Here is a 13,362-nt window from a genome sequence, read left to right on the forward strand (position 1 = left end):
CTCCTGCAGCCTGCAGCCTTACTTCTTTCTGTTCCTCTGCTTCTCCTGCCCCTGCTGTCATCTGCATCTTTTGTTTGTGACCTCCAGGCTGGGTTTGGGCTGTGCTCTGAGACTGGTGGTTCACCTTAAGGAGAGCAGACATCAGGCAGTGGGTCTCAACGAGGCTGGCTGCCTTCCACACATTCCTAACAGACTGCAGGAACAGGAACAGGATGGCTACATTCTGTTCAGAGTCCTCAGTGGGGTGGGGGGTACTTTCGTTCCCAGAGGTTCATAGGCTCTGCCTGGTTTCCTGGGAGCGTGCAATTGCACCTGGGCTGGCCAAGCTAAAAAGGGGCTGCGGTCCTATTTGGGATGGAGACTCTTGCTCCCGGGGCTGTGCACATTTTCAGGGTTGCTATCCTCTCTGTTCTCAGCTGTCCCCTCCTTAGAGACTGGTATCCTTCTGCCGAAGATGCTAGGCTGAGGCCTCGCCTTGAGCAGGGCCTTGCTGGTAGCCAGAAAGAGGCCAGCTAGACACAGGTACTAAGGATGTGTCTACAGGGCATCGGGACAACCTGGCATCCTTCTCCTTTTCTCTACCACCTACTCTACTAGCAGGGGCGTGCACAGGGAGTCTCAGGACAGCTTTCAAGGTTGTTCTCTGGCTGACAGACAGAGGGCACAGGATCCTCTAGGCCCGGCCACCTTGTCTTCCTTCCTCTTTTGGCTGGTGGGCCAATCCCAGAGCTGGGATTTTCTAAAGGCCTGGGGGAGGGAGGGTGTTGTCAGTGGTGATATCTTTAGCCTGAGACAGAAGATTTTTAAAGGCAAAATTATATTTCTGGTTTGTTGTTTCAGAAGACCAATAAAGACTATTTTCCTATGTATTTCCTTGCTTCATTGGGTGGGAGGGGATGTGGGCATGGGGAGATTGGTGTCCTGTCTCCCTGAGTTGCCAGACAGCCGAGCCATTTGTAGAGGAATGTCACCCTGGTGCAGAGAGCTCTACATGACAGATGGGTCCCCTGCTCAGTACCAAGGACCTCAGGGCTGAGAGGGATGTGAAGGCAGTATCCTGGGGAGTATTTGGCTCAGGACAAGGGTGACAAGCTCTGGCCAGAGCTGAGCTGGGATTTTAAACTGTCTGGTCCAGTCTGGCAGCAACCAATGGGAGTCTCAGAGAAGAGGAAGCTCGTGGAGCCGAGGTGAGCAGACCTTGCTAGCTCTGCACCAGCTCCTAACCGTTCTGTCCTGGCAACCACGGGTGGACGATGGTCCATGTGGCATGAGGCTTGCATTTGCACAGAAGATGGCCTCTGCTTGCCTGAGGACCTTTGTCTTGCCAGTAGGAGAAGCGATTAGTTAAGGGCTGCCTCACCTGGGGTCTGTGGGAACTGGCTAGAGTTTCGCGAATGCCACCTTAGCCTTTCAGTGCCACATAAACACCCTACACCTAGGCCTAGAAATAGGCCCCTGTCAGCCAGTGGGGAGATAGAATTAGGAATGGGAAAGTTGGGAAGGTAGCGCTGAAAAGGGAAGGAAGAAGAAAGCATGGCCTCTGGGATTGCTGGTCACCCCCAAGGCAGGACTGTCCTCTAGGCCAGTGGTTCTTAACTCTGTTCATCTCCAGAGATTCATGTGGAACCTTCACCTTGGGAGCTTTCCTGAGCTGACGACTCACTAAGTCAGGAACGGACCTCAGGGAGATGTAAATTCCCAGGGTATGGAAGGCCACGCAGCCAGAGAGACTTTTATCCTAGGTGTGGCCAGAGTGGGGTCCCCCTCCTCTAGTCCCTCTATACTAGAGCCAAATCTGGTCCCCTCTGAGCCCCCTGCACAGCACACATTGTTACTGAAGCCACAGGCACGGTTCATAGAGGGAAGTGCTCAGAGGGCGGCAGTCCTGTCTGTCTAGACCCCTACGGTGACCCAAGCCTCTCCAGACAGCAGGGCAGGTCTCTGACACAGCTCTTGCTGATACACTGTGCAGCATGCCAGCCTGCTCTGGAGAGCACCCAAGACCCCAGTGTCCAGGGACAGCAGACATGCCACCTTGCCCTCCTTGAGCTGATGGTCCCAGCTGGTCCCAGGATCAGGGATGTGGTGCCCGGAACGAGGGAGAGGAAAATCTAGAATGAGATGCAGGTGAACTCGCGGTGTCAGGTCTCCAACGCCTCATGCTTTTTCTGTCACAGCCGTGTACCCTGAGCGTCACAGGGACCGTCTGAAGGAGTTCAACCAGAGGCACTGGGACACGGTTTCTATGGCAACCCCTCCTGGCTCTAACTCAGCTCTGAGTTAAAAATTAAATCAGATAATTGGGGAGTGTGGGGAAGCACAGTCAGTGGCCTGGCCTCATATCCCTTCTCTCCTTTTCCGGGTCTTCAAGGTAGAGGGGCCAAGAGGGCCGCCTCCGGGCAGAATGAGGTAGTCATGGGTCTGCTGGAACTAAACCACAGGAGGATTTTAGATAAGTGAGCCTCACAGCTGGCCTGGGCTTGGCATGCCATGGGCTCCGGAAGAGCTGCTGGGATATAATCATCCTCTCTGCAGGGTGGGAGGCACCTTACCGACTGCCAGGGATGCTGGGCTGGATGTGCTGCTGAGCCACCTTCCCCTACCTCAGTCCAGGAGGGAATCCACAGGAACTCTGACTCTGGGCAGCAAGGGTTCCTTGAGGAAACTCAGGCTGGTCCCTCCTGTTCCTCCCCTAGACACTCCCAGCCTTGGGAAGAGACCAGGGTCCTGCCTGCCACTGGCCTCCCATCTGGCCAGGCTCCTGGGGTATGAGACAAGTGCCTGGCACCCCAGCTCCACCAGGTTGAGTGACCATGGATTGCACAGCTTCTTGAGGAACACGGAGGGCATGGTCACAGATGCTCAAAGGGCAAGGCACAGATGCCAGGGACTGTCCTAGCCATCAAGACACTGCCATGTCAGGCCAAGCTTATGAGGCCCACTGGGTGCTTTTGTTTTAGAAGCGGAGGCAGACAGCATGGGGGTAACCCTGGGTCCCAAAGAGAGGTGTTCCGAGTCCAGGTTCTAGCTTTACTACTAGCTGTGGGACTTTGGACAAATAACTCATCCATGCCTTAGTTTCTTTGTCTGTAATACAGCCTTCCTAGGTGACCCTGAATTCCAGGTAGGAAGTGCAGAGTCATGAGCTCGGGTATAGAGCTCAAGGTAATGTCAGTGTTTTCAGGGATAGAACAGAGGTCAGATCGTCCCTGCCCTGTGTGACCTTGAGAAGGTATTTTAACCTCTCCGAGCTGAATTTTACTCTATGAATCTTTTTGGCTTTATTGTTTTTATAAACAAAATGACGTAAGCATCCACTTCCTGTCCCCGGCATTCCTCCTGGGAAAATTTAGAATCCCCACATCCAGGGCATCTTATTCTTTCTTCCTGTGTGTGGTTCCTGGAATGGAAATGGCCTCAGGCCAGCTAGACAGGTGCTCTGGCAGAGCCAGCCCCACCCTGCCAGCCCTCACCTTGACACTGCCTTGGGGCTCCTATCTCAGCGGTTCAGGGTAGCGCCTACCTGCTGCAATGGCCGTCTTCCCATCCACCGTCACAGTTACCGCAGTGCTGGCCCTTACTGCCACTGGCTTGCTTGGGCTATCTGGGAAAGTGAGAATTATCGTTATTCTCGGTGCCTGCAGAGGGAGGTTAGGGATGAGCCTATCTCTTTCTTGGAATAGGAGACAAATAGGGATTCCAGGATAAGCTCGTCCTGAAAATGGTGAGGTAGGGGAAGAATCCCATTGACAATGGCTTGTTGCTGTCCACCACCTGTCTTTCAACAGAGTCCTGAAGGTCCCTTGCTGTCCCCGAATCTGAACAAATCAGAACTTGCCGGGATTAATTCTTAGCCCCTGCCAGCCTGAGCCAAGTGATTCTGGCATCACGGTGGCACTGTGACTTTGCTCCTGCTCCAGGGAGCAAACCCATCTGCCGGCTGCTCCTGCTTAGCTCCCCTGCAGTTGTGACAGTACCCTGCCACAGCCTGCTTTCCCGTATGCTCATTGTCTTATCCTGCTGTTGTGATAAACAGCACAGCCAGAAGCAGCCTGGGGAGGAAAGGGTCGATTTCATCTTCCACTCCAGGCCACACTCTACCATCGAGGGAAGCCAGGACAGGCAGTCAAAACAGGAGCAGGAAGCAGAAATTAGTGGGATGATGCTGACTCCTGGCTTGCTGTCTACGTCACTCCCTGGTTTGTGCTCAGCCTGCTTTCCTGCACAACTCAGGCCCACCTGTCTGGGGATGGCGCTGGCCGTGGTGATCTAGGCCCTTCTACAGTTAACAAGATTGTGCCGCCAATCAAGGAAATTCTTGAGTCTGGGTTCCCCGTCTTCTCGCCAGCTGACTGTCTGCTGTCAAGTTGACAATAAAATCTACCTGGGCAGGAACCAGATATGCGCCTCATATTGAGGGACAGGCTGCAACATCCCAGGCCTGGGGTGGTGGGTGACCCTGTCTTGCCTTTCAGAGTCACAGAGAGGTGACAGAGATGGTCCTGCTCAGAGGCCAGATGCGGTGGACAACAGCCTCCCCTAGCAGCCAGGATGGTATCTAACAGATCTAGGAGATTTCATGGATCCTTGTGGGTGACACCCAACTCACCACCATAATGACTTCCTGTTTCATTGCTGCCCTTTTTAGAACTTTCTGCCAGGTTCCTGGAGGCCTGGGTTGCCTCTCACTTTTTTTTTTTTTTTTTTTTTTTTTTTTTTTTTTTTTTTTTTTTTAGAAGAACCAGCCTATCCTGGGAGCAAGATTCAGAGGGTCGGTTCAGCTCCATATGAGAGCATCTTCCCAGCTGGCTGCTGTATGACCTCTGACCTCTGTCTATCCACATCTTAGACCAGTTTTCCAAAGGCCGCCTCTTGTCTAGAGGTCAGATTCCATTACATGGTCCAAGATCATGTACTGTCCTGTTCTGTCAAATGCCCTTGTGGTGAACACTGCCTATGATAACCAGCTCTCAGAGCCTCCTGGAGACTGACAAAGAGCAGAACCTCTGTAATGGGGCCAAGTATGGTCATACGCTAGCTGTGTTGTTATAGTTCCCCTGATACCTTGCTATCTTCAACACGTCTCAAGGATCTAACTAACGCAGACTCTGGGAACTCATGACACTTGAGCTGTCCTTGATTCCAGAAATTTATCATGCCAGAGTCAAAGGAACTAGAGTAGACACAGAGACCAGACCCCTCACTTTGTCCCCTATAAGACACGAACGTGGGGACTCCTGCAGGAATCCTCAACTCTGTAGCCTTGGCTCTGTAGCCTGCCTTTCAGCTAGCACAGGCTTGTGGGAAACACTCAGGTAATCTCAGGAGACCTTGGGAATTTCAAGGTTAGGATCAGTGGTCTCATGGCCCAGGAAGAGGAGAGATGAATGTGAAGGCCCAGGCTCAGGTCCTTGGTGCTGGCGGGTTGTAGTGTGCTGGCGGGTGGCATAGGCACAACTCAAGGGGGCAGCACTCAATCTACCCAGATTTCAGACCTGCCGGGAGGCTGCCCCACTCGGCTGCCTCCTCAGCAGCCCCACACCTGTTGAGATGAGATGATTTTCTTTCTCTTGGGGAGGATGGGAGACCCAGAAGTGTCCACGTGGCTTTAAGCGTGTGCTGGGGCTGAGCGAGTGAGCAAGGGCGTAGGAAGCAAGTGAGCTCCTGCCTCCCTCCTCAGCAGTCCCCTTTTGGGTTCCCAGATTCCTTCTCTTCTCCTGGCAGCTCAATTCCCCACCCACCTGTCCTCCTACCTCGTGGACACATAAAGCTCCCCCTAGCAGCCAGCAGGCAGTGCCGGCAGGAGGCAGCCTGTCACCCGGCTGGGTGGGGCCCAAGGTCTCATCTATGGAATCCGTGGGTGTCTCTCCTGAGGAGAACCCTTCACATGGTGGGAGGACCTGCCTCTCTGCCTCAGGTGTACACAATGGGAAAACCTTCGGCTTGGCCTTAAGAACCTACTTTGTGGGTCCCAGGAATGAAAACACCTCCTTTCTCTCCTGCCTCCTGCCCCAGATCTAGGGTGTCCTGAGGCAGACCTGACTCTAGCTTGCAGTAAAAACTGCTCCTGTGCTGAGTAGCTTGAGCAAATCACTGAACGAGGTCTCTGAGCCTTCAAGTCTCCCCAGGAGACGCCATCAGCAGCACTTATCTCCTGGGGCATTTTTTTTTATTTTTTTTTATTTTTTGAGACAGGGTTTCTCTGTGGCTTTGGAGCCTGTCCTGGAACTAGCTCTTGTAGACCAGGCTGGCCTCGAGCTCACAGAGATCCACCTGCCTCTGCCTCCCGAGTGCTGGGATTAAAGGCGTTCACCACCACCGCCCGGCCTCCTGGGGCTTTTGTAGGGAAATGTTTGTAAAGCTCTTTAGACATCGGTAAGCGGGTGGAGGGAACGACACAGGGTGGAGTGACAGGCTTAGTGGATAAGAAGGAACTCCCCCTTGCTGTCTTCAGCCTAGAGAAGGAGTCCTGAAAAGTCTGAGTTCCTGAAGCTGACAGCCCCAGGGCAGCTCTCTGGTGGTGTGTCTGTGTGTCCCTAGGTGTGCATGTGTGTGCACACACAGTAGTGTTCTTCTTCAGGCCACCACTTCCTGCACACTCGCCTCAGTTTAAACAAACAAACACACACACACACACACACACACACACAGAGAGAGAGAGAGAGAGACAGAGAGAGACAGAGAGAGAGAGACACAGAGAGAGAGAGAGACAGAGAGAGAGAGAGCTGTCATCTCTGAGATGTCTGCCCTTGCCCCCTTGCCTACCATATTCACCCATTCCACAAGTAGGTGCTGTCCAAGTCCCGGCCCCTCTGGATTGGCCTCCTGGTATCCTGGTAGATACGTCCTGCTTCTTAGATTCCTGGGCCTTGGACCAGCCCCTCACTCTCTCTGGGCTGCTATTTCCTCAAAGGTAACCAAGGGTAAGGCTGCACTGAGCCTTAGGCCCCGTGGGTTCTCAGTGGTCTTATTTCCCTCACACTCAGTAAGGATTCTGGTGTTCTTTCCTGCCATTTCCAAAGTAACCAGGACTGGAACTGGGAGCCCTCAGCTTGGTACCACCGCTCCACCTCTCTTCCCTGCCCAGTGGCCTGGGTCTGTGGGTGTCTGCTGGCTGGCCTTAACTGTCTCTCCTATGTCTTGGGAGCTGCTTTTTTGGTAACCTGACAGTAGTGGAGATGGGAAGAGCCCCATGGTCAGCTATGGAAGCTTTAAAGAGGAAGCTTTAAAGCTGCTCAGGTCCTTAGAAACAGAAGCCTCTTGGCGATCAAGATCAACCCTGCTGACCTGACATTGGGAATGTGGGTCAGGAGTCACCTGGTTGGCTTTCGGGTCAGTTCTCTTTCCTTTGCTCCCTGTTGGACCTTGACTGCTGTGTGGGGGATGGGGGATGGGGGATGAGAACACGTAGGCCTACATTCTGTGTGCAACACCAGGCATGCTCCAAAGCTGCAGTGTCAGGAGGAAAGGCAGAAAGGAGCCCCGGGGTCGTCCTCTCTTCTGTATCATCCCGCCCCGTTTCCCACTCTTGGGGAGAGCAGTGGGTGTAGGTTACCTGGTCCCTCTTCCCAGCGGAGATTGAAGACAAAACTGCCTGGGGGCTGCTCAGAGGCCTGGCGATACCACAGTGGGAAGTGGTCCATGGTAAAAAGACTGGCTTCATCTTCAGGTGTCAGAAACTTCCTGCCAGAATAGGATGGGTGCCTCCTCAAATCTGGGAAGATGTTTGTCCCTTTTCCCCCTGGCATATGCAATCATCATGGCTGGGCCAACACCAAGACCCCCCTCAGTGCTGGTCCAGTTGCAGGTAGGAGACACCCCCACCCCCACCCTCAGCATAGGCATGCACCTTATCCCAGCACTCTGAGAGTGAGGGAGGATGTCCCCACTTCTCAGTTACATTGGCTACATAGCAAGACCCATCTCACGATCACTCAACAAAGAAAGAATGAAAAGAGCCACCAGCTCCTAAGTACGCATTGCCCCAGGCAGATTCTGCTTGTTCCAGAAGCAAAACACTGCAACATCTGGTTGCAGGGGAGGCCGGCCGGCCGGCGGAGCAGGAAGATACAGATGTGTGACCAACAAAGTACATGTCCCTTGGGTATAGGTAATTTCCTTTGGTCTGGCTCACTGGCAGATCTGAGTGAGAAAAGCAGACAGCCAGTTCTATCCCTGCGGTAGAGAAGCACGGACTGCCCTACATGGTTACTTGGAAAGGCTTTGATGTGCAACATTAGTCTCCTTTTGGAGCAGCTTTTCCTTGCTAATTATGGGTTTGCTTTCCCTGAACACACACAAGCCTACAGAGGGAGGCTGGTCCAGACGCTGACTAGGAAGTAGGCAAAGCCGGGTGGGATGCACGATGAAGTGGCACCTGTGGGTAATTCACAGGTAGAGGACTGACGTTTGAGTGAGTGAGTGCCTTGCCAGCTCAGACTTGAGTCCCCCGGTTGCCTCTGCATCATGGTCCAGGTAAAGGGAGTTCGCTGGTGTGCATGGTGCACCTGTGGCCCTCCGGGCAGCTCTCTTCCCAGCTTCCCAGCGTCTTTGATCACTCAGGGAAGGCCCGTTAGTGTTGCCATGGCTTCCCATCCTTAGGAGCCCTTTTAGGAGGGTGCCATTTTCCTCTCCCCACCTCTCTGGGGATTAGGGAAGGGAAAGAAGAGGGGAGAAGGAGAAAACAAGCAAATTTGTTTTTCTAGGAAGCCTGCAGCCTTGCTCAGCATGTGAGGACTTTCACTGAGTCCCGAGAGAGGCACAGAGATGCTTCCCCATTGACTGTGCTGGGAGGTAGTGAGGGGGGCAGTGAGCGAGTGGAAGGAAAGACAGGTGTGTGAAGTCACCCTTCAGCTGGGCTGTCACTGTTCTCCAGGTGTCTGAGTCTTCTGAGCTTTAGGACGCCAGGTGGCACTACCCTGTCCTCTTCTGGGCTCCCGCCTCTATGCAGACTCTATGCAGAGTCAGCCAGAGGACAGCTGCTGAGGACTGGGCTGTATGTGGGCCCCTCAGCAGGGTTCTCCCACAATCTGCACTTTGCTAGAGTAGGGTCTGTGGGTATGGATGATGAGAGCGTCTTTGTTCTATGTGCCCCAAGGGGACTCAAGACCTGTTCCTCCCTCCTAGAGGCCCCAGGGTGTCCAGGACTCACCTGTCAGAGATTTTCTCGGAGCCCACAAACAAACTTTGTCTTAGGAGACCAGCCCGGGTCCCCAGAAAGGCCACATCCACACCAGGCTCTGTTGCTCTGTAAGGCAAAGCAATGACAATATGTAAACTGTCTTTTCTCATACCTGGGTCTGTGGTACTTGGGTCTGTGGGCTCCTCGAAGGCACAAGGCAGTACTAAAAGCATCGCTAGGGCCTGGAGGCTACGGGATGGCCTACACTGGGAGCAACCAGCCCTGGGGTTAACACAGTTGGTTAGAAGTCTGGGGAGTCCCTGAAGAGAAAGACCTAGAGATATGGGGTTTCTGCAGGCAGGTGTCTGGCTTACTCAGGGTTTTAATGTCATAGGTACCAACACTCTGTGTTAGCTGCACTAACAGACCCTGGGGTCGGCATCTCTAAAAAGTGCCAATCCAATTTGCTCTTAGAGTCTACTGACCTCTCTCATAACCTAGCATTACAAACACCAACCAAGACTTCCCACAACACTATAGCAACTGAATATTGTCAAGAAATACCTAGGTATTTAATCAGTAAATATTTCAATTTATATCATCAGAATACAAGGAACTAAAATAAACAAAAATCAAGGGTGTCACTGTCGTACCTCCCCAAAGCTCCATGAAGCGCCGTGTCACTACATAGCCCTGAAGCTCGTGAGTTTCAGTTGGGTGAAGTAGACTCTTACTGTGGTCTGTTTAGTACAGTGACTTAGTAAGCCAGTCTCCCCGTCTTGAGCTACAACCCATGAACCATTTAATTTCCCCATCTAAAGTGTATTTCTTTAAGTGCATGCATCAAACGGCACAGTCATTGCCTCTGTGACTTTAGACCATTTATTGTCACCCTTGGAGGAAACACCACGCCCATGGCAGTCATTAGCCTTTTACACCTGGCTCTGGGTCTCCCATCCCATCTTCCCTTTCTTGGCAGAACACTTCCTGCACACGCCAGACCACCCATCTGGACCAGGTCAGTTGCTAAAGTATTCTTTAGCACCTTAATTTTGTTGTCCCTTGTATTTCTTGTAAATTACCTCTTAGACCTCTGGGCCTGGCTGTATCCAGCTGTGAGCTTTTACTTTCTATGGTTTGGGTGGATGTCCCTCAAAGTCCCAGTTATGGAAGGCTTGGTTCCCTGGGTGGCCCCATCAGGAGGCTATAGCACCTTTGAGGCATTGTGGGAGGAGCTGTTCCTAAAGGGGGCATTAGGATGCTGGTGCCCTCCACACCCATAGCATTGCGGTATGCCATGATAGATGTCCCTCAGCCTAGACCCTTCAACTACGGGTCAGCTGACACATGACTGACTTGGAAACCAAATGAACATTCTCCCAAGGTGGCTGTCTCTGGTATGTGTTTTATCACAAAGCTATGAAGCTAATACACAGGCAGTTCAGTCCTGACAGGCAAGCACACTGTTGACTGGGGGATACTCATAGGCACACCTCTTCAAATTTCTCTTTATTTTGCTTTTATTGGAAATACTTGTATACAGAAAAAAACTATATCCTAAGAAACAATTTGCACAGAAGAGGGAAGGTAAATAAGTAGTTGATGCTTTTGCTTATTTAAATTAGTGTGTGTCTCACACTTCCAAAGGTGACCAATGAATGGGTCTTGTCTTCCACAGTCTCTTCATGGATGCAGGATTTGGGGTGTAGCCTACCTTCTGCTCTCACCCCAATCCTTGGCTCATGAGCTTTCTGAAGGGGCCCCTGAGTCCCATTGGTCTTGCTAGCTTCTCCCTTCGTGGTATGACAGGATGCTCCTGGCTCACCTGGTTCATTTCCTGCCCCTGTCCTGTAGTCAGGGATGTCCCCAGACTCACTTTAATAAGGACCAGCACTGCCAGTTCTAGTCCTCATGATAGTTGGGTGCTCCAGACACTGTGATCCCCAGCAGAGCAGGCTAGGGGCTTCCTCTCTATCGCTTTAAGAAAAAATAGATCTGGAACTCAGGTGATGTTTACAATTCAGAGTCACTTTTTTTTTAAGATTTATTTTTTGTGTATACCCACAGAGGCCAGAAGAGGGTATCCATTCTCCTGTAGCTGAAATTATATGCAATTGTGAGCTGCCTAATGTGGGTGCTGGGAATTGAACTCTGTCCTCTGCAGGAGTAAGATGTGCTCTTAACCACTGGGTCATCTCTCCAGCCCATCGTATTCACCTTTTATATTCAAACAGTTTTGATATTTGAAACTTGCGTCTCTTTTTTTCCTTTTTTTGGAAACATTGGCTCCTAACGATACTAACAGTACGACCTTATTAGCCCAGGGTAAGGCGCACAAGCATCCTTTCCAGCAGTGTGATTACCAAGCACGGTCCATAGCTTTATCAGTCTCTGCTTACAGCACACACACACTGAGTAAGTGCCAGCTTCAGTGGTACCGGATGGTGAGAGGCGCTATCTTGAGTGGTAAAAATCTTTTATTCAGATCTGGGTTGGTAAAAATCTTTTATTCAGAACTGGGTCAACACACATTTAAGGACTGATCCTTTTTTTTCTCTTGTCCCTGTACGGCTCTGTGCTCCTTGTCTGCCCCTGAAGCTCTTCGTCATCCACACTGTGGCTGCAGTGTGCTCCACCTGCTCCTGGCCACAGCTCCCCAGCTCATCCCTTCTCGGCTCACACAGACATTTCCGGGTTGTTAAGTTTACCATTCGTTCTTGTATTGCTTCCGAGCTTTGAATCAGCATTAGGAAGGCTTGCTGACGCCCAGATTCCAGCTCAGCTGGATCACAGCATCTGTTAGTGCTTATACAACTTCTTTCCTGCGTGTTTGAATGAGTCACTTCATCCAGGTGTGTGTGCACTCACCCAACGGTGCTGGTCCCGTTGGCCTCGGCACCAGCTCAGCTTTTAAGCCCGCCTCCCCTCATTAACGTGACACAGTGCCTCTGGAAGCACCACAAGTCCACACGTATGCCACCTGGGTCTGGTTGTTCTTTTGTGTACCACAACTCAGAGTGGGCAGAGGTTTGATAATGTCTTTACATCTAGGTAGGACCATACTGGTTTGAGACATTGGGCTGTTCCTGATTGTTCTAACGAGCTTTACAAGTAGTCACCTAGACACAGAGAGACAGTCCTAAAGGCATGCGTGACCTTGGAGTCTACGCTAGGGAGGAGCCTCATGGTATCTGTCTTTCCACTCAGAGATACCTTGAGTCTTTCCATGTATTCAGGCCTACTTCTTTGTTGTTTCTTAACCCCCATATCCTAAGATTAAACCTAGGGCTTCATTGCTATTACCACTGAGCTGTATCCTTCGTTATTTTTTGAGACAACGTCTTACCCTGTAGCCCAAGCAGGCATGGAGCCTTCAATCCTCCTACCTCAGCTCTCAGAGTAGCTGCAATCACGGGCTGGTGCCACAGGCCCAAGGTTGCCCAATGTCTTAGGGGTTCTCACACGGTGTGCTAAATGTGTTCTGGCAATTCTAGAACAATATTTCATTTCTTACTAGCCTAAAGTCTTTTCATATTGTATCTTTTTCGGGGGCTATTTATGTGCATAAGTATTATTAATTTTTAAAATAAAATTTTATTTATTTTATTTTTATTTTTTATCATTTATTAAAGTTTATTGTATTTAATGACTTGAATGTTGAATAAAATTAAATTTGTATCATTATGATTTTCTCAAATAATAAAATTTTATTTTTAATGAATATGTCTCTGTGTGGGTAAATGCCTGTGAGCGCAGGTACCCATGGAAGCCAGAAGATGGCGTCAGATCCCCAGGAGCTGGAGTTACAGGCACCTGTGAGTCACTGAGTACGGGTGCTAGGGACCAAACTCGGGTCCTCTGTAAGAGCAATATGTACCTTTAACCACTAATCCATCACTCCAGCTCCAGGTTTTATTAATTTTTGAACATTGATATTATAAAATCTCACTTTCCTAAATTCCCTAATTGGCTATAGTGATTTTTTTGTTATTTTGAAGTTTCCTGATATATAATAGCTATTTATTTTACGGTGCTGGGTGTGGAGGTCTGGAGCCTGGGGCCTCATACTTGCTAGGCAGTTGCTCTACCATGGAGTCACCCCCATCTGGCCCCCTGCTCATGTCATCTTTAACCAGAGACAATTTTCTTTCTCCAGTTCTCATTGTCTAGAAGTACGTTCTCTTGTCGAGCTGCTTTAGTGCTTTCTGATCTTTTTATATACGAGCGGGATGGGTGTGCTT

General features: G+C 50.9%; 1 protein-coding gene across 2 annotated transcripts in view; it reads right to left on the bottom strand.

Annotated features, from left to right (window-relative positions):
* The window catches only part of Cacna2d4 (calcium voltage-gated channel auxiliary subunit alpha2delta 4), a 101,388-nt gene that overhangs the window by 34,106 nt on the left and 53,920 nt on the right, over positions 1-13,362 (bottom strand). For both annotated transcript variants that reach the window (XM_038319746.1, XM_038319747.1), the window contains 3 exons: positions 9,152-9,247; positions 7,556-7,683; positions 3,524-3,604 (listed from right to left, as the gene is read on the bottom strand). In XM_038319746.1, the coding sequence (XP_038175674.1) occupies positions 3,524-3,604; positions 7,556-7,683; positions 9,152-9,247 (305 nt within the window). The remainder of the gene's footprint in view (positions 1-3,523; positions 3,605-7,555; positions 7,684-9,151; positions 9,248-13,362) is intronic.

The sequence above is a fragment of the Arvicola amphibius genome, chromosome 2, assembly GCF_903992535.2.
Source record: "Arvicola amphibius chromosome 2, mArvAmp1.2, whole genome shotgun sequence".
Classification (NCBI taxonomy): Eukaryota; Metazoa; Chordata; class Mammalia; order Rodentia; family Cricetidae; genus Arvicola; species Arvicola amphibius.